The 26,734-nt window shown below is 42.6% G+C and overlaps 1 protein-coding gene across 2 annotated transcripts in view; it reads right to left on the bottom strand.

Moving 5' to 3' along the window:
* The window catches only part of LOC110487659 (OTU domain-containing protein 7B), a 32,652-nt gene extending 7,110 nt beyond the window's left edge, over positions 1-25,542 (bottom strand). Inside the window, exons 1-10 of one of the 2 annotated variants that reach the window (XM_036946349.1) lie at positions 25,224-25,542; positions 5,803-6,023; positions 5,190-5,360; positions 4,712-4,939; positions 4,431-4,532; positions 3,884-4,011; positions 3,686-3,783; positions 3,362-3,489; positions 3,088-3,237; positions 2,136-2,250 (exon numbers count right to left, since the gene is read on the bottom strand). In XM_036946349.1, the coding sequence (XP_036802244.1) occupies positions 2,136-2,250; positions 3,088-3,237; positions 3,362-3,489; positions 3,686-3,783; positions 3,884-4,011; positions 4,431-4,532; positions 4,712-4,939; positions 5,190-5,360; positions 5,803-5,887 (1,205 nt within the window). In that variant the 5' untranslated portion in view covers positions 5,888-6,023; positions 25,224-25,542. Of the gene's footprint in view, positions 1-2,135; positions 2,251-3,087; positions 3,238-3,361; positions 3,490-3,685; positions 3,784-3,883; positions 4,012-4,430; positions 4,533-4,711; positions 4,940-5,177; positions 5,361-5,802; positions 6,024-25,223 lie in introns of both variants that reach the window. The other variant, XM_036946341.1, reaches the window with a different exon arrangement.
* Between the last annotated feature and the right edge of the window lie 1,192 nt (positions 25,543-26,734).

Raw genomic sequence — 26,734 nt, forward strand, 5'->3', positions numbered from 1 at the left:
AACAGGATGCAGCCACCACCATGCTTGAAAATATGACGTGGTACTCAGTGATGTGTTGTGATGAGTCGCCCCAAACATAGCACTTCGAATTCAGGACAAAAGTTCATTTCTTCGCAGTTTTACTTTAGTGCCTTTCTGCAAACAGCATGCATGTTTTGGGATATTTTATTCTATATTTTTATTCTGTACAGGCATCCTTCTTTTCACTCTGCCATTTAGCTTAGTATAGGGGAGTAGTGCTGAGAAATTGTATGAAAGTTATTATTAATTTTTTTAAATAACTAATTGACCAATGTTGGTTAAATTATTTGAAATACATTTTTTCATCCCCCTGTGAGCTCAACGCACACATTGCAGTTTCTCTAGAGATAAATCCGATCCAGCCAGAACTGTGCGATGTAGTAGTGAGCTGAAGTTTCCAGCAGACAAATAATTTGGTGCTTAAAATGTGGCAATTAACACACCTGTGTGTTCTTTGACACTATATAAACTAGTCACCCCGCAGTGTTTGTCATTACACGCTGATCAAGACAGCTTGTCTGTCGAAATGTTGGATTTTAGGTTATTAAATTATTGCATTTGAGCTCCTAGAGTCTGGGGCTCTCCTTTCATTTTTCAAGTGTTCTATTCCCTTAGCCAGCACCTCGCCTAAACAGGTGCGAGTTTCTTTCGCCTCTAAATTGATTACAATGATCATAAACCATTGCACATCTACTTGTCGGTCTGTGTTTCTTTTATGCCTGCTACAGAAGAGACAAGAATGCTTGATCATGAGGGGACATAGAAAGCAGCAGTTGCTTTGCTAGTCATCTCTACCTGAAAATACAGTAAACAACAGTCATAAAAGTATGCCTTATTTACTTTGGAGAACTAAAAAAAAAAAGAAAAAAATGTATTTTTGTCTGACCACTTAGGCAGCAGCTCTACAGAGATGAGGACTCGGAATGAAATAAAGCCATAAAACAAATGTAATATGCACAACTGAAATTTTGAAAGTAATGTGAATAAATTATGGTTAATAAATTAAGCAGTAATGGACAGTCACTACCATCATGGGACTCATTCATTGTTTTATTCTGTGTTACAGCATTCAACCCAAATAACCGAAACTGAAAAACATGATTATTTTTTAATAATCAAACCAAAACGACCTCAAAAGCACCAATCGCTCAGCACTATTGTGGAGTTCTATCACTACTGTCCGAAGTTCTATCACAGCCATTAAACTTGAACTGTTTTAAAGTCACCATTGGCCTCATAGTGAAATCCCTGAGCGGTTTACTTCTTCTCCGGCAACAGAGTTAGGAAGGCCGCGTGTATCTTAGTCACTGGGTGTATTGATACACCGTCCGAAGTGTAATTAATAGCATCACCATGCTCAAAGGGGTATTCAATGTCTGCTTATTTTAATTTTAAAAAATGTATCTACCATTAGGCGCTTTCTTTGCGAGGCATTGGAAAACCTCCCTGATCTTTGTGGTTGAATCTGTGTTTGAAATTCACTGCTCGACTTAGAGACCTTACAGATAATTGTATGTGTGGGGTACTGAGATGAGGTAGTCATTCAAAAATCATGTAAACACTATTATTGCAACTTGTGACTTTTGCACATTTTTACTCCTGAACTTATTTAGGCTTACCATAACAAAGGGATTGAATACTTACTGGCTCAAGACATTTCAGCTTTTCATTAATTAGTAAAAAATGTCTAAAAAAAATAATTCCTCTTTGACATTGTGTGTAGGCCAGAGACAAAACCTCAATTGAATCCATTTTAAATTCAGACTAACTACAAAATGTGGGGAAAAATCAAGGGGAGTGAATACTTTCTGAAGGCACTGTATTAATTCCATTTAAGTTATTCTTGTACAGCATTCCAGTTGAAACAGCAAATCTTAATCCAATGGAATAAATATCCAGCTATTTTTATTTCAGGCTATTTCTGTATTCCCCTTGTTCCAATCATAGAAGGCATTTAGTCCTAATCTCACTCTCACTGACAAGCATTTCTCTAATCTGGTGCAGGGGTCAATCCCTACCCACAGACACTAGGTCCTATGAGGACATAGTGACTGTGTGTGTTTTTGGAGGGGGTAATGCAGAACCAATTCGAAGTGTAGTGATTCAGGTCATACCTTGCCAACATGACATTGTCTGTGTCATCCTTGCCCCATTCCCAGTCCTTCCCAGGGTCCACTGCAAAGTGTACAGGCAGCATTTTGTGTTCTGAGTCAGTGAGAGGGATCACAACTGTGGGGGGAGAGGGAGCAAAAATGATCAAAGTCAAATTAAAGGCATTCTTTCATCCAGCAAGTGTCATTCAACTGATTCAAAACACTAATTAAAGAGGGACTGTAAGGGGGACCCAATTTCACCTCGGTTTTCCTATGCCTCATTAAGAAAATACAACTGAAAAGACAAGATTCGTGTCTTGGAGGCGTACTTTGATGTTGGTCATGGGGTAAATTCATAAACACTGGCAATCTACTCCAATTAGTACTCTGGTTTGAGAGTCCCAGAATGCAGAATAATTGATAAAGTTACAAATAACATACACCCAGTTTACATGTTTCTGTAAAAACAATTTTTTAATTTTTTTATTGTTGCCAGTATGACATTTAGTCACGAACCCTTCTAGATAAGGGAACAGTATAACCAGCTCTTCTAGGGTGAGTAAAATGGTCAGAGGATGGTGTCTCCTCATTTGTGTCTGGAAGTAGCTAGCAAGCTAGCCAACTTTAGCGTCAGTGTTTGACTGATGTGAGATCAGAATGCTACTCTTCAGTCGGAACGTCAAGTGAGTGTTATTTTACGAACAAACACTGTCAGTCAAGGGAATTACTTGAATTCAAAACCGAACCTTCAAATATTTCAAAGGAAACATCAGAGATGTCACAGGTAGCCCTAATCTCAGACTTTTTCATTTTAGAAAAACATTGATGTCCAAAAATAATATTTTGGGACTATGATTGATGTGCAGTTCCTCCAATTTCCACTTTGGTGAGGTGTAGTCTATTCAAGTGGCCCACTTCACTATGAGACGTGTTGGCGTGTTGTAGTAGGCTGATGATGGATGCGTAACATTACCTTGCTCTTTGGATCCGCCCTTCTGCTCCATGGAGACGAGGGCAGAGAAGTGGGCCTGGTCGTACGCCAGTACTAAGGGCGAACGATGGCACTTGGCAGCTGGCACCTCCAGGGGCAGATAGATCCCTCCGAATGGGATGGGGGCAAAAGCTGGTAAGGGAAGAAGAATACCGTTTAGCATAAAACATCACAATCCACTACAACACTAAAGTTCATAAAGTACAGCTTATGATGTAAGGCAGCCAATTGGTAATATCAAAATGTATCTTCCTACCCTCTCCTCCAGAGTCCCTGAGCATGGTGTCTGCCACCACTACTATGGGCCTCCTCAGGACATGGGCCAGGACGAACACATGGAACTCCTCCAGACTCTCGTACACAGGCTCCTCTGATGACTCCGTCCTGCACTCAGGAAACACCCAGGAAGTGACATAGGTAGCCACTATCTAACATTTTCCTCTCACTATCTTAAGTCTTCGTTCCAAAACAGAGGCTCATGAAGGGCCGTAACTTCATGTGGTATGCCTCAAACTTAATATAATGGTATAGATACTTAACATAAATAATGCGTGTGAGAGATGTCCAAGACATGTCTTACCCATTGCTGCCATAGTGTATCCTAGGTTCACTGGAGGCCAGTTTTAGCAGCTCATTCCACTCCTTCTGCCACTCCTCCTCTGTGTACACCAGACCAGACTGTGGACACACACACTTCAATACACTGAAATGGAAGTTTGGACTGTAAACAATCCCTTGGACTAAGTTTCACATGGATCCATCCTAGTGAATTCCCCACCTCTTTATTCTGCATGGTCTGCTGCCACCTCCACCTGCGTCTCAGCGACTCCCTCTCCTGGCCGTGGTCCATCAGTGCATATAGAGACTTCCGCAGCATCAGGTCGCGGTCATGAAAGCCCCACATACCTGCAAGGCCGTACAGACACATAGTATAAACAACACCATCTCAAAGAAAGGAAAACCAGTGGTTACATCCAAACCTTACTCAAGGCAAAAGGCAAGTTGCTTGATGTGGGAGTTCTGTTCTTAATTAGCCTAAGCTGCCATTATGGGCCTTAGCTTCAGGTATATCACAAATAAAGCCCCATTTCTAAGGCTGGATTACAAGGCATTTTGCATACAATGCTTACACCTCAATTGGGTCCTAATTAATTGCTCTGGGCTAAGCCTCTCCAGCAGGACACTGCCGCTTAGCTATAATGTGTATCACAATTATTCAAGGGCTTACTTTCAGCTAAGAATGAAGCTCTCATCATTGGTTGACATAGGAGAGTATGACCTAACACGTTAGATTTGGATCTTGTTTGAAAGGCTATGACACTCACCCAATGACGCTGCATGCAACAGGCAGTTTCCGTCCCCACTCGTTGCCAATGGCAATAGACTCTGACAGTTAGGTCCCACCCGTGTCCACCAATTGAGTCGGCCTTAACGTAAACAGAACAGTCACTCACACTAAAAACAATTCAGAACACACGTGTAGTACTGAGAAACTACGGTGTAGACGGTCATCTACACAACACAATTAACAAGATTGCCTCAGAAGTGAATAAAGTCATTTATTTGTAATTAATGGCAGCAGTGGGACCCGTGCAGTTAAACTCACCGGCGTGCTCTAGGGCCACCATCATAGATTGCTCAATGAGGTCCCTCTCGATGAAGCCGCGGAAGTCGTCCCGGTACACAGTGAGGTCGGGCAGCTGGAATGTGCACAGAGGCGTGTCCAGAAGGGGCTCACTACTACAGTTGCCAGTACTGGAGACGTGTGACCGTGCCAGGGACACGATGGTAGAGCTGGCATGGGAGATGCCTCTCGATAGACGCTTCTCTGTGGCTGCAGAGGGAGGTATCACAAAAAAAAGAGGAGTTTAGGTTAATTGTGGGAAGGGGTGGGAAAGAGAAATTGGACAAGGGGAAAGTATACAAGGAAGGCTGACTTGAGAATTGTCAAAAACAAAAAGTGAATTAACAAAAAGAGGGTTCTAGTTTATCACAATGAGGAGAACAAGAGGACAACAGATAAGTGGTTGTGAGTAAGTGACATTATGCCCAAAATATTATTTTACACTTACCACCGTTCTCACCTTGCAGCACCTCCTCTTGACGGTGCAGAAGGGGCCGCCCCACCCTGGCCATCTCCTTCTCCGGGGCTGGGTACGTCCTCTCCTCAGCAAAAGAGTACGACAGGTTCCCAGCATGCACCTGTCGCAGCTGTTCAAAGTCACTGAGGGCGGCGGTGAGATCCCAGTTCTTCCCTGCAAATGAAAAGGACAAGTCAAACCTGACCGAAAAAGCCAACACATTTTATGAAAGTCAGATCCACACACACAAGTCATTAGTTTAAATATTTACCATATGTCAACAGAACCATAGCGACTGTTATCGTATGTAAAGGCCACTGACACTTTCCGTTGCTTGAGTAAATACTTGAATTTTGAGCACGTCTTGTCTCTCACTGCCGTATAGCTACTGCAGTGCATTACATTTTTAACCCATATTCGTATCTGCAACTTGTGCTGCTGCTAGGCAACAAGAGTTGAGTCTCTTCTGGATTTAACTTCCTCCTTTTACATGATAGCTTACCTAACCAACAGCTACCAAAAGCTCTAACTGGGAGGTGCACTGCTCAATTTATACCTCTCACTAGCAGTTGGCCATAAAACCATCTATTTTACCCCAGAATGCCTTGCAACTCACCCTCTAGCAGGTCTCTGGCTAGTCCTGGTTCGGCTCCAGTGGAACGGACAAAGTCGGACAGGACTGCGTCCATATCCAAGGTCATGTGATCATGAATTTACAGGGCGGCGGGGGGCATCAGGGCAGAAAAACACAGGGGATCCGCCCTCCCCAACAAGACCACTGGACCAAGGGGAAGGGGGAGAGGGGCTCTTCAACTTGCCTTACACGTCCAGCCAAACCTGAATAGAATCAAAAATAAGCAAAACGGATGAAAATGTCAACCTGAATTAGCATCAAACTATGATCCATTTGTACAGCATGCAGGTACTGTGGAATGTTATTGGTCCAGGAAAAAGGATTCAAGTGTGTTAAATGTAATCTTATTAACAGCTAACACACATAAAAAAAGATAGAACATAATCCCACTGACCCTTTCATAGTACCCACGTGTAAGCCTGTTTTGGTAAAGGGCAACATCTCTGTGGAAAATAAGTTTCCTGTTGACCCCTATGCCTGGCCACATCTCACTCACCCATGACCACTGTTGTGGTAGGCTGCTCACAGAGCTGTTGAGCAAATTAAAAAAGGTGTTCACATTTGCATTGAATCATAGCAACAAAATAACATGTTGGGATGATGCAAATGGGTCTCTAGGTTGTTTTCTACCTACACAGCACACTCTGAACTACAGTGCACAAAGAAGTCTCATTTAGAGAGTCAGCACACAAAGGGTCTGGTGTACTCAAACAATGACTGGGGTTTAGAAAAAGTCCAAAACTACAGCAATCCATAGGCAATAGAAAGCACATGACTGAAAAGAGGCATAACTGGACCAGGCAAAATGTCATGTTCCTATGGTAACCAAGGTTTTTAGAGTAGCAAATAGCAATGATGACCCCCATCGAGACTGGGGAACAATACATTTTCTACAGATGGGCTATTGAAAGGAGAGATGGAGAGGGCAATCGATACAAGTGCAAGGACAAATAGAAATGTCCCTGACAGAAATAAGATAGATGTTGACACTAGAAGCCTCAGTCCATAAGGCAGCTAGTGTTTGGCTGTAGCACTGTGCCAATATGTGACCTATAATACGTCAAAATATAAAACATGTAAACGGTTGGTCCCATGTTTCATGAAATAAAAATCCCAGAAATGTTCCATACAAAAACATTATTTCTCAGATTTTGTGCACAAATGTGTTTACTTCCCTGTTTGTGAGCATTTCTCCTTAGCCAAGATAATCCATCCACCTGACAGGTGTGGCATATGAAAAACATAATGCCACAGATGTCTCAAGCTGAGGGAGTGTGCAATTGGCATGCTGACTGTAGGAATGTCCACAAGAGCTGTTGCCAGAGAATTGAATGTCAATGTATCTACCATAAACTGCCTCCAATGTCGTTGTAGAAAATTTAGCAGTACGTCAAACCAGCCTAACGACCGCAGGACCTCCACAATCGGCTTCTTCTCCTGCAGTATTGTCTGAGGGGAAGTGGGGGATGCTGAGGAGTATTTCTGTCTATAATAATGGCATTTTGTGGAGTGGCGGGGGGGGGGGGGATGCTGATTGACTGGGGCCTGGCTTCCCCCATGGCTACACCCCTGCCAGTCATGTGAAATCCATAGATTGGGGGCCAAAATAATTTATTATTTCAATTGACTGATTATATGAACTGTAACTGAGTAAAACCTTTGAAATTGTTGCATGTTGCGTTTAGATTTTTGTTCGGTATAAATATCGGAATTGAGATTATGCTCTCTTTTGATTATGCTCTCTAAAGCAGTACTTCAACATCCTTTGGTAACCTAGGATAGGGTTGGGCGATAAGGCCAAATCATTATATCATGGTATTTAAAAAAAAAAAAATTTTTGACGTTATGATGGTATTTTGTGTTTTTTAATAATAAAAGTTCTAAATTTGCTTTATGAGTAGTGCGTGACCCTAGGGTGGCAACATACATTCTAGTGATTTTAATGGAGTCTTTTTTTCTCACCTTTATTTAACCAGGAAGGCCAGTTGAGAACAAGTTATAATTTACAACTGCGACCTGGCCAAGATAAAGCATAGCAGTGTGACAAAAACAACAGAATTACACAAACATAGTCTCCATTCTGATTGTTTTACACTGCTCAATTCAACTTCAACCCAAAAAGAAAATCATAACTTTCATCAATTTCAGCATTTGAGATCATTTCTACACTGCCATGTAGGGCTGCACAATATGGGCAACCAATGTGGGCCTTATTTTTTAACCGAATGTTGCAATTTTACTTGCAATTTAGAGCAAAACACTTGGGTTAACTGCTGGAATCATGGAAATAGAATGTATATTCTAATTATATAGTTGGAATATAATAGTGGGCACTTTAATACAGTGTTGTTTGACGCTGATAGGTGTTTCCTAGGGGACCCTATAATCATTGGCTACATTGAATCTCTTAGCTACTTCATGTAGCTAAAATATTATTGATTTGCATTCACCTCTTCAATTTCAAAGATACTGTTGCACAAACAACATGCTGATATAGGTCTACACCATCACTGGTTTTATCTAGCTGTATTGCTAATTAGCTTTCGGTTGCTCTTACTCAGTAAATGTATTAGCTAGCTAGCGATTAGCATTAGCGGCTAACAAGATTTAAGAACAACTTGCTAAAAGTGACAACTGCATCATTGTTGCATATGCTGCATTGACCATGCAGACTGGACGCAAGTGTCTCGTGGTCGAGGATAAACAAATGCGCTCCTTGAGTGGTTAGGCCTGTCTGGAAAGTGGCATAGAGAGTGGAGAGAGATGACTCAAGTAGCAAAGTACACTATAAAAATGGACGTTAGACACTACGCATCCCATTTAACAAAACAAACATTCAAATACCTTTATAGAAGGTAAAGTAAAAACACAAACCGGCCTGTGCATCAATACGGTAGATCGCAAAAAACGGTATACTGCCCAGCCCTACCATAGCGTACTATATGGTCAAATGTTCCACGTATCATGTTACGGCTTTGAGGTACTGAGGTTCAAGCTGTGAGTGGACTACCATCCTTGTTACCTGCAGTCATCTAGCCCCACCCATGCCTCAGCTCATCCACCCTCTATTCTTGCCTCAGCTCTGACTCAGTGAATTCTTCACCACCGCACCTGATGAATCATGTTTTAAAAAAACACCCACCCATTTAACACCCATCCCTCGCTCTCGCTCTCCCTCTCTTCTTACAACAAAGGCATACAGGCAGGCAAGAGAAGAAATTCAACAGGACAAAAGGTCTTTCTAAACCAGAGTATTTCCAGTGCCCTCGTTCCAAAGTCGGCCACAAAAAAAACCCTCTTTGCAGGGTCTCCAACACACTTGCTGTGTAGAAATGCACTCTTATTCACATATACACATCACGGCTATGTTCACATCGCTGATACTAGTCTTTTCCCAAAGCCGCTGTGGATAGGAGCCAGCCTACCCTTCAACAAAACTATACAGTGCCTTCTGAAAATACTTCCACATTTTGTTACAGCCTTATTCTAAAATTGATTAAACACTTATTTTTTTAAACTCAATCTACACACAATACCCAATAAGAACAAACCAAAAACAGGTTTTTAGAAATGTTTGCTAATTTACAACAAAAAAAATAAAACTGAAATATCAAATCTAGACAAGTATTCAGAACCTTTACTAAGCACTTTTGACAGCGATTAGTCTTCTTGGTACGGCACTACAAGCCTGGCACACATGTATTTGGGGAGTTTCTCCCGTTCTTCTCTGCAGATCCTTTCAAGCTATGTCAGATTGGATGGGGAGCGTTGCTGCACAGCTATTTTCAGCTCTCTCCAGAGATGTTTGATGGGGTTCAAGTCCAGGCTCTGGCTGGGCTACTCAAGCCACTTCTGCATTGTCTTGGCTGTGTGCTTAGGATCGTTGTCCTGTTGGAAGGTGAACCTTCGTCCCAGTCAGAGGTCCTGAGCACTCTGGAGCAGGTGTTCATCAAGGATCTCTGTACGTTGTTAGGTTCATCTTTCTCTCTATCCTGACTAGTCTCCCAGTCTGTGCCATTGAAATGCATCCCCACAGCATAATGCTGCCACCACCACCATGATCCACCTTAGGGATAGTGCCAGGTTTCCTCCAGACATGATGCTTGGTATTCAGGCCAAACTTGGTTTCATCAAACCGAAGAATCTTCTTTCTCGTTGTCTTTAGGTGCCTATTGGCAAACTCAAAGCGGGTTGTCATGTGCCTTTTACTACGGAGTGGCTTCCGTCTGGCCACACTACCATAAAGGCCTGATTGGTTGAGTGCTGCAGAGATGGTTGTCCTTTTGGAACTCTGGAGCTCTGTCAGATTGACCAACAGGTTCTTGGTCACCTCCCTGACCAAGGCCCTTCTCCCCTGATTGCTCAGTTTGGCCAGGCGACCAGCTCTAGCAAGAGTCTTGGTGGGTCCAAACTTCTTCCATTTAAGAATGGAGGCCACTGTGTCCTTGGGGACCGTCAATGCTGCAAACATTTTTTTGGTATCTTTCCCCAGATATGTCGATTGACACAATCCTGTCTCGGAGCTCTATGTACAATTCCTTCGACATCATGGTTTGGTTTTTGCTCTGACATGCACTGTCAAATGTGGGACCTTATATAGACAGGTGTGTGCCTTTCTAAATCATGTCCAATCAATAGAATTTACCACAGGTGGACTCCAATCAAGTTGTAGAAACATCTCAAGGTTGATCAATGGAAACAGGATGCACCAGAGCTCAATTTCGAGTCTCATAGCAAAGGGTCTGAATACTTATGTAAATAAGCTATTTCTAAAAACCTGTTTTCACTGTGTCATTATGGGGTAGTGTGTGTAGATTGCTGAGGATTTTTTATTTTATTTAATCCATTTTAGAATAAGGATGTAACGTAACAAAAATGTGGAAAAATTCAAAGGTCTGAATACTTTCCGAAGGCACTGTAACATCTGTTGGCAAGAGGCTGTGTGAGTATACTCATCATTCAAAAGAGACAGGAGTTGAGTGGACAAGTACTTCTGGCTCTGGTGGTAGGTTAGTGTTTACACTAGTGAGAGAAGCCAGCAGGACAATATCTCCCTAGTCCCTGGCCTCCATACAAAGTCTCTTGTTGTGTTGACTTTCCTGCATCTCATAAAGATAACTTTGACATGATTAGTTTGAGAAACACTATTACACCTACTGCTGGGAGTTGAGCGAACTAAGTCCAACAAATAATGATGTATCAACAGACAAGCTAGTGCCAATGCCTGCTGGTAATGTGTCGCTCTGTGGACAGAATGGACCCAACAGACCAGTGAAAGGACTTTGTTATTACCAGCCTCTAACATCATCCATTCCTGTGGACGCACTCAGCTTCTGATGCATCAACCAGCAGGAGTTCTTGACAATGAGGTGAGGGCCACAAAACTAGGGAAGGGTCCCACTAAATTATTAGTTGATGGCTGCTAGGGGTGATTAATCGACAATGACAAATTGATGTCAATATTATGTCTGCAAATATTGACATCAATGTAAGAGAACAGGGGTTGAAACTAAGTCAGAATTTCCCGAAAATAGTTTCAATCCTGTTTAGGTTATGTGAGAGACACCCAAGCGATGACCTGACTAGCATAATGGCCCTGCTGCCAGCATAGAGCAGTCAGTGATGTGTGCAGGCCGGCTAGGCTTTTGTCTGAGAGGTTACATAATGGAAGCTGCTGCTAGCACGTGGGTGCTGACCCTGGGAGAGGCCTGGATCACTGAAGCAGACATGAAGAGGTCACCACGGCCGGCTGCAGCCATTGTGTGGGCCCGTGGAAGATTCATGGAGGTAAACAAGGGATGGAGAGACAACCTCCATTACAGTATAGGCTTCCAGCAGTGAAACTGCAGGCTAACCAAAACAGAGGTCTGGACAGAGGTCTGGAGAAGTCTAATTTAAGCATGTGAAGAACAGACCTACTGCAAGTGACTTAGGAGAAACGAGAGTTGAGTGTAAGCACAGTCAATGCGGTGCTAAGCTGACTTTGACTAACAGGTTAGTAGAAAGCTAATGTCAGCAACCCAGAACCTCTGGCCAGCTACTCCATCAGGTTCTGGGTGGAGGACGGGGAGATGTTGGACTAGTGCGAGAAGCGGATCCTGTTTGGCAGCTTCCCACCCCAACCTCACTCTCGCTCTGCAAGCCTTGGAAAGTCTATGGGCCAAATACACCCACCCATTCTGAAATTCAAAATAATGCATGGGCAGGTGTAGGTGAACCCCCTCAAAAATCGTGATTCTTCTAAACAAACAAGTACACAAAAAAAGCACAACAGAAGAATGTTCCACACTATCCGTCATATCCCAGTCTCCTGACAGACATTTGAAATGTTTGTTGTCACGAGACTAGTACAAACCTAAAAATCAAACACTGAATCAAATGAATATAGAAAAAAAAGATAGTGCTGCTTGACACATTTTGAATGATAAATTGGACTCAAAAGGGGCATGGCCTGAAATCAAAACACTAAATTATTAGTCACTGAAACAGCAGAGGCCTCCTTGGCAAGTAGTTTGGAGCCATGTTGGTCTAACACACAGCTACATAACCTGGGGTGTGAGCCAGCTAAAACAAGAGAGCTGCCACCCCAGCAGCTGAGAGCCACAGAAGAATACTAGAGATATCATTCCAAACAGGAATAGGTCTATAGAACCATTGCTTTAAAATTAATCAGATATTATAGGAAGTGATCTAGCCTAAGATAAATGTTTAGCACAACAAGACCGAGAAAGACTAGGTTATAGCCTAGTTATTAAGGGCGGGACTGCTCCAAATGCTTTGTCATGTCACATTGTGTAATCATGTAAGGTCACTCAATATGACCTACATTACTTAAGTAGGCTTACACCAAGACCTACAAGTGTTTTTTGCACTTGCTCCACTATAGGCCTAGCACTAGGAAAACTTGCCTATCTAGGCCTACAAGACATCTTGCTCCACCAACTTCCATCAAGCCTGGACAAGAAATTAGGTCCAGCTGTACAGGCACTCTTTCATGATAAATCTGCATTGCCTGTGGTAGCGCACAGGGGGAGCATCAAATAAACTGGTAGGCCTACTGCTAAGAAAGATGCACAGGTCTGGAATAACTGATATTTCAGAATTTTGGTGACCTCTGACAACCCTTCACATATTCGTATTCAGAACCCCATGAAGCAAAAATACCCCATTTTGAGGCTATTATTAAAGGGAGTTCAACGTCCTGATTTGGCTTCGTTTATCGGCTTGGTCATTAAATGCAGCGGCCATGACTGAAGCCAAAGTAGAGTTCTTAACTAGCCCCACACACACACGGCACCCACATTTACCCCCCCCCCCCCCCCCCCCCCCCCCGTGGGTGCCTTGTGTGTGTTTTCCCACGTGACAAGCGTTCGTACATAACTTGAAACAGTCTAACCAGGTATTGTGTCTTGTAGTTGCCTAGGCTAGTTAGTGCTAGCCAACTTCTTTCACCAATTAGCAGGCTGGTGTGCAACTGTGGCAAAGTTGGTTTGACATTGGATTGCCTATTTCTGGGGCTAGTTAAGCACCATCAATAGATTGTGCAATGTACAGTGCCTTGCGAAAGTATTCGGCCCCCTTGACCTTTTGCCACATTTCAGGCTTCAAACATAAAGATATAAAACTGTATTTTTTTGTGAAGAATCAACAAAAAGTGGGACACAATCATGAAGTGGAACGACATTTATTGGATATTTCAAACTTTTTTAACAAATCAAAAACTGAAAAATTGGGCGTGCAAAATTATTCAGCCCCCTTAAGTTAATACTTTGTAGCGCCACCTTTTGCTGCGATTACAGCTGTAAGTCGCTTGGGGTATGTCTATCAGTTTTGCACATCGAGAGACTGACATTTTTTCCCATTCCTCCTTGCAAAACAGCTCGAGCTCAGTGAGGTTGGATGGAGAGCATTTGTGAACAGCAGTTTTCAGTTCTTTCCACAGATTCTCGATTGGATTCAGGTCTGGACTTTGACTTGGCCATTCTAACACCTGGATATGTTTATTTTTGAACCATTCCATTGTAGATTTTGCTTTATGTTTTGGATCATTGTCTTGTTGGAAGACAAATCTCCGTCCCAGTCTCAGGTCTTTTGCAGACTCCATCAGGTTCTCTTCCAGAATGGTCCTGTATTTGGCTCCAACCATCTTCCCTGTCCCTGCTGAAGAAAAGCAGGCCCAAACCATGATGCTGCCACCACCATGTTTGACAGTGGGGATGGTGTGTTCAGGGTGATGAGCTGTGTTGCTTTTACGCCAAACATAACGTTTTGCATTGTTGCCAAAAAGTTCAATTTTGGTTTAATCTGACCAGAGCACCTTCTTCCACATGTTTGGTGTGTCTCCTAGGTGGCTTGTGGCAAACTTTAAACAACACTTTTTATGGATATCTTTAAGAAATGGCTTTATTCTTGCCACTCTTCCATAAAGGCCAGATTTGTGCAATATACGACTGATTGTTGTCCTATGGACAGAGTCTCCCACCTCAGCTGTAGATCTCTGCAGTTCATCCAGAGTGATCATGGGCCTCTTGGCTACATCTCTGATCAGTCTTCTCCTTGTATGAGCTGAAAGTTTAGAGGGACGGCCAGGTCTTGGTAGATTTGCAGTGGTCTGATACTACTTCCATTTCAATATTATCGCTTGCACAGTGCTCCTTGGGATGTTTAAAGCTTGGGAAATCTTTTTGTATCCAAATCCGGCTTTAAACTTCTTCACAACAGTATCTCGGACCTGCCTGGTGTGTTCCTTGTTCTTCATGATGCTCTCTGCGCTTTTAACGGACCTCTGAGACTATCACAGTGTAGGTGCATTTATACGGAGACTTGATTACACACAGGTGGATTGTATTTATCATCATTAGTCATTTAGGTCAACATTGGATCATTCAGAGATCCTCACTGAACTTCTGGAGAGAGTTTGCTGCACTGAAAGTAAAGGGGCTGAATAATTTTGCACGCCCAATTTTTCAGTTTTTGATTTGTTAAAAAAGTTTGAAATATCCAATAAATCTCGTTCCACTTCATGATTGTGTCCCACTTGTTGTTGATTCTTCACAAAAAAATACAGTTTTATATCTTTATGTTTGAAGCCTGAAATGTGGCAAAAGGTCGCAAAGTTCAAGGGGGCCGAATACTTTCGCAAGGCACTGTAAATGGGACAATATTTTCATGTTGCACTCTTTTAGTTGTCTCATTAAAATACCTCAATATTTGTATATGCACTTTTACAATCTATAGTACGTTTGAGGTTAAGTCATTGAAATTGGGAGCTACTGACATTAAAATATTGTCCCATGTAGGCCTACATTGTGTAATTTACTGATATCCCTATGGGGCTAGTTGGGAACTATCCAATGTGAAACCAATTTGACCACGGACAATACGATGGGGTCGCGTGCAGCTACGCATTCCGAATTGAGGTTTCACTTGGGTGCTGCCAGCTGTGGACAGGATTGAAATAAACTTAACCCAAGGAAAACTGTTACAGTACCCTTTATTCAATTGTTTTTCTTTAAAACTCACAAATCTCAGCTTTGGACAAGACTTTGACTATATGACCAAATTAGCTTTTTAAGGGCAGTCATTCGTTAGAGTCAGCCCTGTATGCATCCTTACAAAATGAGAGGGATCTGCACTTCCAGTGAAGGGGGAGCAGGGTTGTTGGATGTCACTAGTGCACAGCAGAAGGACTTGCCATTTCATGTTTGGCCCACTAAGTCATTCATCATGTGAAAAATGAACCTCACTTTACAGTCGAGAGGGAGAGCAGCTAAAGCCTGAGGCCCAATATGAAAACGGTAGGGCTAGCCACTGTACCTGAAGATACTCGGGATTTACAATTACATTGTTCCATTGTTATCAACATATCGCCTTAAGTCAGCCTTTTCCAAAGATGGACAATTGGGTTGTTCTATTCCCATTTCATCCTTCATCCTCACAAGATGGATGACCACATCTCTAAATGTGTCAGTTCTATTTTAGTTTAAATCAACGTTTCCCTGTGATCTCAGTGAGTGTGAAACACCCTCTCACCACTGCAAAAATCACGAGTGATAATATAGAAGGGCTGATAAGACAACAGAGGCCGTGTGAGTTGCGTCAGCGATGATAAATGTTGCCCAGTGGTAGGCCCATACCCCTGGGCTGGAGGAAAGTTGCAGAGGGGTTAGGAAGTGGCACAGTAGTCCGAGGCACAGCAGCTCAGAGATGGCCAAAAACGCTGGAACAGCTTAAGCTATTTGGTTAGACTGATTTATGAACTTTATGAAGTGGCATACTAGACTGTCAACTATAGCCTGATAAGCTATTACTGTACTTGGAAACCCTGTATCGCATATAAGGCTAGCCTAATCACAGCTTTAAAAGAAAGAGCAAAATCTTATGAGCATGTAATAGCCCCAAGCCTTCCTTGTTATGTACTAATAATCCCTCATTCTCAGCAAGTCAAATGTACCAGGGATCAGTCAGAAATAGGATCAAGAGATCATAAAGTGACTAAACAGAGTACAGACGCTTCACAACTAGAGGAAGTCAAACAATGGTGTGATTACTGACTGAAGCTGAGCCCACTAGCTCATTACATAACTGCACCGCTACGTCTGAGGAGGCCGAGCTTGTCTGGCGGATGAATGAAGTCAAATCAAGCCCATTTACCCAGTTCCTCCTGAGCTTCAGAATACTGCAACTACAGCTAAGCATACCGCACAGCAGCAACGGTCTTTGCTGTACAAGTCAGCATAACGCAGCTCAACTGAAGTAACCTACTTCTTGATTTGAATAGCTGCAGAAACATAAAAGGCAGGAGCCCTGGACAAAGAAGCACAGCCCAAGACCATAGGCTACACACTACAAGGCAACGAATCGCAGGACATCATAAGAGACAGAGCTGTCCAACATTAGCCCAATGTCATGCTACGCTAAGCAACGTAACACCATGGGAGTCAACACAATGCAAATCATTGCGTGCCCATTAAACATGGCGCAGGAACACAGCAATATCTGTGACCAGACAGGAGCCGAGAAGACACAAGCCCATACTGTAGTTTCTGTTCCACATCTCTCCTTTACAATAATCTATTTTTTAAATATTAAATACTCCTGTTCTGCTAGCAAATTGGTGTATTACTAATGGTACCATTAGTATGTACCATCAATGTGTCCGTTTGGTTAAGTAAATGTGCTTAACCAGTTCAGGTGACGAGACTAATGTCTCCAATTTTCAATGCCTTCCAGCTCTTAGCCAAATCAATATTTAATTGGATTTGGACAATTTTCTCTGGTCAAAGAACATTTGTATAAGATGGTCATTGGAGAAAAATCTATGAAATGCAAAATTTGAGCTTGAACATTTTCTGAGATGTCAGCCAATTGAACCATGAAAACTACTGATTTGAGTTTATTAGTGAAAAATTGGTTTTCCATAGCAAAGCAAGTTTTAGTTTGGTGTCGATGGCAACATACAATACAAACCGTCATTCTGTTACCAAACTTTGCATCTGCTCTACTCTCCCTTCTCCAAATCGAGATCTCAAAATATGGTAATGCAACAACAGGCACAAGAGTTCGGGTAAACAAAGGGTTGTTACTTGTTTTCCCTTCGAATTAGGCCTGGTCTTTTGGTCATCATCTATTCATTCATGAACTCAGAGATTCCAGTCTTGATCAAGGCTTGGACACCAGCTGAGGTAAGCTGTGCAACTGAATACAAAGGCACACTGCTCATGCGCTAACTGAAAGAGAAAAGGGGGAGAAAGAGATAGAGCTGATGTCAGAGATTCCATGGGATGACCACCCTCAGAGAGGGCATGTTGCTGGAGCCAGGGCTTAGAGATTTCCAGTCATCACCCAAAAAACTGCCCCTTTCACCCTTCCTCTCGTCCACACACACCTGGCTCAGCTCGTCAGCACCAACTCTTTAGCCCCCAAAATGCCTCAGATAAAACTAGTCCATAGCAGACTAAGCAATATTAGCATACATAATTTAATCTATTTTGTAAGAACATAGCTAGAAGTTCACATCAACAACATCCCATCTGAAGGAGGCTACAAAACAAAGTGGCATCAAACATTGAATGGCATAAGGGGATCCCACATGTTGTCTAAGCCTGCTGTAAGCATTCAGTAACGCTTGATCCCAGTCTTCCCTCACTCCTTAAATACTCAAGCTTCTCATTCCATGTGATAGCCAACTGTCGACCCTGTATGTTCTACTGTGAAAAAAAGGAGACTTTACGTTTGTACGGTTTGTTACCACAGCTAGAAACGCATGCAGAAAGCCAGCCCCTTATCTTCAAGGCGCCAAAATTACAAGACTTTTCACAGCCTAAAAATACCCCTCCATAATCATGAAACAAACGTATCACCTCCCCACTGTGCAAAGTTTTTAAACAGCAGACAACTGAAAGAAAACAGAGGCGGGGAAACAGACGAAAAGTTCCGGCGAGCAAACAAGACAGCTAAGCTATGTCTGCAAGTGTCATGGCTCAGAAGCTTGTCTACAAGAAACACAAAACATCCCTGACAGGCTCCTGCTCGCTCTCTCCGGTGTATCTGCTGAACTTCAATGGGTAAATATGTTATGCCACCAGTAAGGTGTGCAGTGTTCTCTGACAGTGTAGGACTAGCTACTGCAGGCTTTTCAGTAGCAACTCGCAGTGTAGGCTAACTCCAGTAGGGTACAGAAGGGTTAGGGGGCCTGGTAGTCAGTCATTTTTTGGGCAGACAGAGGCACGATTTCCTCGTTGACATGCATGGCAGTAACTGCCAAGTTCAAGCAGTTCAAATGTGCAGAGTAATAGCTTTCCAGATAAACTGTTTATCAAAGTGTCTGAGAGCTGACGTCATGGCTAAGCCAAGCATTTTGTGGCCGAGGTCTCAACAAAGTTTCACTTACCCACAAACGGTCTTCCTCAAGTGAGGAAAAGGACGTCTCAACTCCTCCCCCCAGTTCACGATTGGTGGTGGGGGTCATGTGCATATGGCATGGAGTATTTCAGAACAGCCTGTTCTCTCCTCTCCTGCCACCATGCTCCATTGGGCACTTTATTACAGCTGCCCAGTGCCTGGCTTTAGAGGTAACCCTGCCCTGTGCACAGGGCCTGTCGCTGTAGTCAGACTCAGTCATCAACAGTGAAGCAGTGCTAATTAACAGCCACTCATAGCAGATGGCTTCAGATGGGGATGTGGGATGCCGAGGCAGCAGCCAACAGTACTGACGCCCCTGACATATCCTCCGACCAGTGCTGTGTGCCATGCAGTGTCGTGCCATGCTGTGTCATGCCACACCGTGCCATGCGGTGCTGATCCATGCCATATTGTGCCTTGCTGTGCCATGTAGCAACCTGTGAGGACACAGGGGTAGTTCACAGAGAATGGTCACATAAAGGGAGTAACAGGACAATTTACGAGGGCATGTTTGATTTGTGTGTGTTGTAATGAGACTAGGCCTACACTTTGACCCCATCTGCTTACATGTCAATGCTCTTCAATGCTGTGGATAAACAAAATAATATAGCTTGATTCTATCAGTTGCAGAGTGCGAGCAGAGTGCTGCTATGCCAATGAAGGACTGCAGCAGAATTGTTTAGCTGGACTCAGGGAACAATCTGCCCTGGTTTCAGTATTACCGGAGAACTGCCAACCTAAACTCAGCACACCGTGGGCGGTAACTCCTCATACGGCACTAGCTGCTTTTTATTGATGTCTTTGTGCAGAAATGCCAGCTTCTGCATCGTCCGTGCATTAAGGCACGGGGGGGGGGGGGGGGGGTTTATGGCCAATATACATGGCCAATGTACATGGCTAAGGGCTGTTCTTAGGCACGACACATCGCGAAGTGTCTGAACACAGCCCTTAGCCATGGTATATTAGCCATATACCACAAACCCCCGAGGTGCCCTATTGCTATTATAAACCGGTTACCATTGTATTGGGAGCAGTAAAAATGTAATGTTTTGTCATACCCTTGGTATGATATACCACGGCTGTCAGCCAATCCACATTCAGGGCTCCTCTAACCACCCAGTTTATAAAAGCAATTAAACCCTATTGGGTAGGGCAGTAAGAGGCATGAGACTGAATTTTAAAATGTTGACCAATATTTGCTTTCCCCAGTAGCTTAACATGCAAAGGCCATCAATGTGTTTCAGATGCCAATGAGACTTCACAAAAACATGGTTTGTTGTGGGTATAGAACAATGAGCTAAGGCTTACATAACTCACATTTAAAAGGGTGGGAGTTAGCTCCTTCACGCATATCAGATATTTCTTAGAAGCAAACCTGCATCTTTGGCTGCACTGCTCTGTGGAAACAACCACAGGACTAAACAAGAACAGTACACATCCTGACCATATTACAAAACCTAAAATAAAAATAAAATAAGTCAAAGTAAAAATCCTATAATAGATTTGTTATGTATATATCTTTTTAAGGAGGCAACAACAACCTTTTGTACAAAAAACACTGAATACAAAGGTCTTGATATTTGCAATTGTTCAAAGACCTACTACCATTATGATCAGAATGGGCAATATCGAAGTTAATATCTTGAATTTTAAGTCTCCCATTGACATTAGCCTAAATGATGATTAATGCCGAGTTGCACCTGTGGATCTCAAGTCAGAATACTGTCAGCCCAAAATGAATGGTAAATGATCTGTTTGGCTGTGATAGAATTAACTTATTTTCAACATCGGGTAGGCCCATCCTATGTATGTGCAAGGTCCTACCGAACCTGTAAGCAGTCCGTGGCTAGGCTAACGGCAGCGGTTAAACAAGCATTAGCAGTGACAGGCCTGGGCATTAATGCTCATGTGAATCGCCACGTGGTGCTGGCTTAGCAGTCAAGGCAGTGCGGTGGCTTTACGTCACCCTGGGCGAGAGGCTCCTCTCCTGCGGGGACAGGATTACTGCTGTTCTGTCTTGGATCTAGAGTGGAGAGAGTGGGAAGGACTGCTGTTGTGTTGTAGAGGCAGGGTGAGGAACCAGCGGCCCTGTGATCTTACCATGGCTTCCTTCCGGGTAGAGGGCCCAGTCATGGGGGTTTGTAGATCTTTTTTTGTGTGAGAGGGCAAGCGATTAGCCTCTGTACCCATTCACCCCTCTATTTGGCTATACCCAACAACCTTTTGACCCGGTTGGCACATCCGTAGAGCGATGCTGAGATAATATTGGGGATACTTCAGAAAAGCAAAACTGTCAGCATGTGTCCCATTGTTTTATATCAGAACTCAATGTTTTCAACATCCTTCAATCATACCACAGTGATGCCTCTGAAAAGAGTTGGCATAGCAAAGTTGAGTACAAAACCCCCACATAAAATGGTCAAATAACCAGTCAGAGTATCCCAAAGCATTGGGCACACGCACCCAGTCTCTGGTTGAACACAAAGGAGGTAGGTACTAGGTAGGGACGTGGGGAGAGGCCGGGGTGTGATTGCTGATGCATGGTTTTGAAGGCCTCACCACCCTGACACAAACAGCCCTGGCTGCTGTGTCAAAAGGCTGGCTGGCATCCAGGCACGCAGGGGAGGGTGGGGCTGAACAGGGTTTTTATGAGTCGCAGTCTGGGTGCACAGGATCTCAGAGACAAGCTTCCTATTGATCGCCCCTCTGCTGAGGAATCATGGGGATGTTTTTTCTTCCAAAGCACATCTGGTACAGTCTTGTCTGGGCCATGATGTGTGCTGGCAAACAAGGATGCAGGGGTGCATGGTGGTGGAATTCTAGAAGTCTCACATGTCATGGTTATAAAGTCTTATGAAAATGTATGGAGCAGACTATATGTGCTGTGTAAAGCAGTAATTGTGACCACCAGAGCGAACCTGAAGAATAAATCGTAGTCGCCTAATTAGAGAATCTCTTCACGAAGGGGGGCAGGATGTGTCCATTCATGTTAACGTTTACATTACATTTGACATTTTAGTAATTTAGCAGACACTCTTATCCAGAGCGAATTAAAAGTTAGTGCATTCATCTTAAGGTAGCTAGGTGAGATAACCACAAACAATATTGCAGTCATAGTAAGCAACTAGGCCTATGTAATCTCAGTTAACCCAGAACTAAAGTCATGGCGGAATTGGTCAGCTGCTCAATTAAGTTCTCCCAAAATGATGAATTGCCCATGTAGGCCACCTCTACCCTGTTATTTTCAGGAGTCCAGGTTAACTTTGGTAACCCAAGGTCTGACCTCCTTGATGACAGCAACGAAATGCCTATGTTGGCTGGAACATTAAGCTGGCAACAACCAGGGTTGAAGGGGTGACTCCTGCATGCATGGGGATACTAAAAGCCTAGATCTGCATTGCATACCCTGTAGCATTTGGTCGTGGTAGAACAAATTACAATCCTTGAACACAGAGGCAATAAGAGACGCAGAGTCATGCAGTTGTCCCACTAACCTGGAGAAGCATTCAACTATTTACTTATTAATCTGACCTTGTTTGTGGGGGTAGAGGGATCCTATGGGAATAGTTTTAATCTACATGGGCCTGGCACTGAAGCTGACACTGGATCCTTGAAACACACTCTTACTGAACAGCTGTTTGGGGGAGCCCAGCGAGAGACCACTTTAAAATTGTATCTCTAGACTAGGTGTTGCTGCGGCAGCAGGGTTCCACACTGAAATATAATATTCAGTCTCTCCTACCCCACAGAGACAGTTATGATGGCTAAAGCCAACCAACACAATGGTAGGCTAAATGCCTGTGTGAGAGAGCGATGAAGAGGGGGTTTAGCCTTAACTCATAACTTCACATATGTAACACTTCAGAGCATTTATAAACTGTACAGTGACAAATCATTTAGACTAGAGCTTTGAGAGAGTGCTAGATAAGGAGAGTGGAAAGAGGGAAAGGATCCTAAAGGACAAATGGATGGACTCTGGGTTTTTCTCTCCACAGAACTGTTTGAATAAGACATGAGTGCTCACAAGGGAACTGCACACAGATCTGTCATGTGTGGATGACTTCACTGTGTGTCACACATAGGCTAAAGGACACCAATAAACTAGACAAGCACACCCTGAAAACTTCCACAATGCTCAACTGGTGATAAAACATAGAAGTGAATTATGACATCACCAGGTCAATAGGATAATCCCTTGCCTTTATGGATTATGGTGATAATGCTCTCTGTCAGTGTCATATTTCTCCCACCTGTGATTCAGCCAGCCATCCAGTTTGACAAAGTGTAGTGTTTATAAATCTCTAGGAAATTTAGAGTAAAAAAAAAAACATTTGAATGTTGGAAGCATGAAAAATTGCTAATCAAGCCATGAACCACAGATTTTCCATGTTTCATTGTCAAGTGTCAAAGGGCTCTATGCAAAACAACTAGTGATCACTGTCAAACAAATGCCTTCAGAACACCATTTTGTTCTATGTGATGCTGTTGTTTTTAATTGTTTTTTTGGTGTAACATATTTGACATTTACTGCTGGATTAAAAGTCATTCACAGTGTCTTAGTTGTACTACAGAATCTCAATATCACAGAGGGACACTATACAGTCTCCCCAAAAGATGGTCTCAGGTGTTCTGTGTGACGCTGTATGATCAATGAGTTCCTTGAAAAAGGGAAGACTTGTGTAACGAAGCCTGACGATGCAAACTTGCACTCACACCCTAGCAGTCTGCTCACTGGGGAACACTCCTCTTGCCAGTTAGCTCATCCATTTTGCCTTTCAAGCATCCCTCTGCATTGCCATTGAAAAGAGTAGAGGTGGGAGGGCTAGATGCATTTCTTCCTCCCACTGCAATAATAGATCCCTCAGAATTTCACTGTGCTTGTGCGCTCCCTCTGAATTCTACTTGTACTACTATAAAAAGGCATTTGCTGCATTTGTCCCTTTTGTTTCCTTTCTCTCCCCAAGCGGTAGGCTCGATCAACTAGTGTTTTAATGCAAATGGTCACAACTTGAAAGACAACCACATGGTCTTGAGTGAGAATTTTCTTGCCAAATCACAGATATCATAACAACTCCCAAAATGATGCTTGATCTGGCAATGATCATGGTATGGTATAGTGCATAGCGTACTTGTAGTGGGTGTAAGACACACATGGGTTCAGGTCGAAGTGCATACAAACAGCAGTCAGAAAGCTGCAGGGAAGGTAGAGTTGCTAAGGTTTAGACTACCCTCATTTCTTCTAACAATGTGCCTTCTTTACATAATGAATCAGAGAGAAGGCCGTGTAAGCCTAAGAAGTGAAGAGCATGTATCTGTCCTACTTTTATGTTGCAGGATGGCTGCCTATACCAGACTACAAGCAAACAAAATCAATTGTAAATAAAGAGCTGAATAATTAAAGTCAAAGTGTAATGCTACCCTTTCATTGTAGTGGTGTTGGCAATGGCGCAATGCATAGTTTACATAATGAGGAGAGGTCTTTACATAAACATATACACTGTGGAGCTGCCAAAGCCTATGTCACTGGTTTCAATCGACCCACTGAAATGTATTGTCAATGTTTTACAATTAACTAAGCAATAGCCTAAATACAGGCCATCATTAAACTCTGGGGCAAATAACTATAAAGCAGGAGTCCCTTGTATTGATATAACATTTGATACTCTGCATGTCTATGGGTTTACTTTAAAACGTTAATTATAGCAACAGGGCTACGATTTGCTGAATATTTCACCAACAATTGACTGACAGAGGCCTCCCGTTTGAAGTTGCTCATTCCTTAAATGGATTCATAGACCTAACGTTAGATGGGGAGAGAAAGATACAAGGCTAGTTGTATGAGGGTACAAGGAGAGAGTATAATGGCTAACTAATCAGCTAACGTTAACTAGTTAGCCCAAGAATGTAACGTTACTAAAGGAGCCGACTGGTATGTGTAAGTCGTCTATGAATGGGCTAAGCGTTAGCTAGCTAAATTTGTTAACGAACTTAACGTTAGTTAACTAAGCATAGTACATATTCGTCCTATCCTTCTCTGACTAACTAGGCAGATGGGCAAGAAAGAAAACTAGCCAGCTAGCTAACGTTAATGTTAGCAAAGTTATCCTGCACGTAGTTAACTAACGCAAGCTAGCAAGGCACAGTAACCGAAGCAACATTGTTAACGCGACATATTGCTAGCTAGCCCGTTACTAACGCAAGTTACGTTGATAAGTCTAGCTAGCTAGTAGCTAAATGGGTTATAAGGCTGGGCTGACTAGCTAACGTTAGCTAGGTAACTTAGTTAGATAGTTCATGTTTTAGCCGTCTAGGAGTCTCCCACTTAAAACTTCCCATTTAATGAGTTAGCGAGCTAGTTCCTTCCAACTCAACAAAAAGGTTCATACAAAGCCAGCTACGGGTCGTCCTGTCCAAAATGTTGCCAGCTAGCTATAATGTTACAAGCTAAAGTCGTTAGCAAGGATAGCTAGCTAGCAGTTGAGTGTCCCTTGTCTGCTTACCTTGAGCGGCTTCGCAGATATTTCTTTCATCGTCCCATAATGGTCCTCCTCTCGACAAATATTGTGAAAACCAAGTTTATTAGACCAGTTTTTCCTGACTTTGAGCTAATACGGAGGTTGCAGTCTACAATTAATCCAAAACAAGACTCAACGACAAAGTAGTTTCTTACTAACAACAACAATGTCAACCAAGGCGCTTCTGAGTCGGACCAGCTGAGGTAGCCAAATTATGTCGACTGCCAATCGCAAAACAGACTGATGTTGACTGACAATCCAAAACACCAATGACCACACGATATTTTTTGACTGAAACGTCCCAGTGTAGCTAACGTCAAATGGAAAAGGGAGAGTGGGGGAACCTTCATACGCCGATTGGCTGCAGAGAAAGGAGAGGCAGGCAATCGATTCAAGGCTCGGGATGGGACGGGAACTGTTCCTTCGATGAGGTCATCTGGGTGATGTAGCTAATGTGCAAACTTGTGCCTTCAGAAAGTATTTATACCCCTTGACCTATTCCACATTTTGTTGTGTTACAGCATGAATTGGGTTGACTCTGGGCCAAGAGTGTGGTGGAGATTGAGGTTCACTAGAATAAGGATAATTAAGGGAACGTTTCTGTCAGCAAAGAGCCACAAAGCCAAAGTCTCACCTCCCTAAATGGCCTCCCATCGCTCTGCAATCAGATAACTGTATTCTACATACTAAACAGGACATATTTGGGAAAGGTCTTTTGTAGCAGAAGGAAAAGTAATGTACATGATCAAAACTCTTCAAAACAGGGGTTTGGCTCAGATTTTCAATAGCCTAGTAAAGTTGTTTAAAATGTTAAAATTTCATTTATCTTCAATATTTATAGAGTAATGTTGAAAACTAAAGATATGTGTGATTATAATACTTTATGACTATATATTTGTAAAAAAATATCTCCTTTTTATGAACTCTAAATATACAAAAAAAAGTATTCATTTTATGAATTGAACATACTAAAACCTACATTAGATATATAAAATCAGTATTTTTTTTACAAAAACACAGCTAATTCTAAACGGATTAAATATTTTTTTCTCACCTATGTACACACAATGCACCATAAATGACAAAGTGTAAACCTGTTTTTAGAAATGTTTGCAAATGTATTGAAAATGAAATACATTAATATCTCATTTAAATAAGTATTCACACCCCTTTTCTATGCTCCAAATTGAGCTCAGGTGCATCCAATTTCCTTTGATCATCCTTGAGATATCACTTCAACTTGAATGGAGTCTACCTGTGGCAAATTAAATTCTTTGGACAGGATTTAGAAAGAAACACCCCTGTCTATATAAGGTCTCACAGTTGACAGTGCATGTCAGAAGATTTTGAGACAAGACAAGTGTTTACACCGGGCGCTGAGTCGAGATGGCCTGTAAGATGGTGGACAGGAAGAAAAAAGGAGGAAAGTGGAACATATTATGAGTAAATATGGAGTGGGGGATTTCACAAGCCTTCTGGAAGATCTGATGAAGGAG

The sequence above is a fragment of the Oncorhynchus mykiss genome, chromosome 2 (assembly GCF_013265735.2).
Source record: "Oncorhynchus mykiss isolate Arlee chromosome 2, USDA_OmykA_1.1, whole genome shotgun sequence".
NCBI classification, from domain to species: Eukaryota; Metazoa; Chordata; class Actinopteri; order Salmoniformes; family Salmonidae; genus Oncorhynchus; species Oncorhynchus mykiss.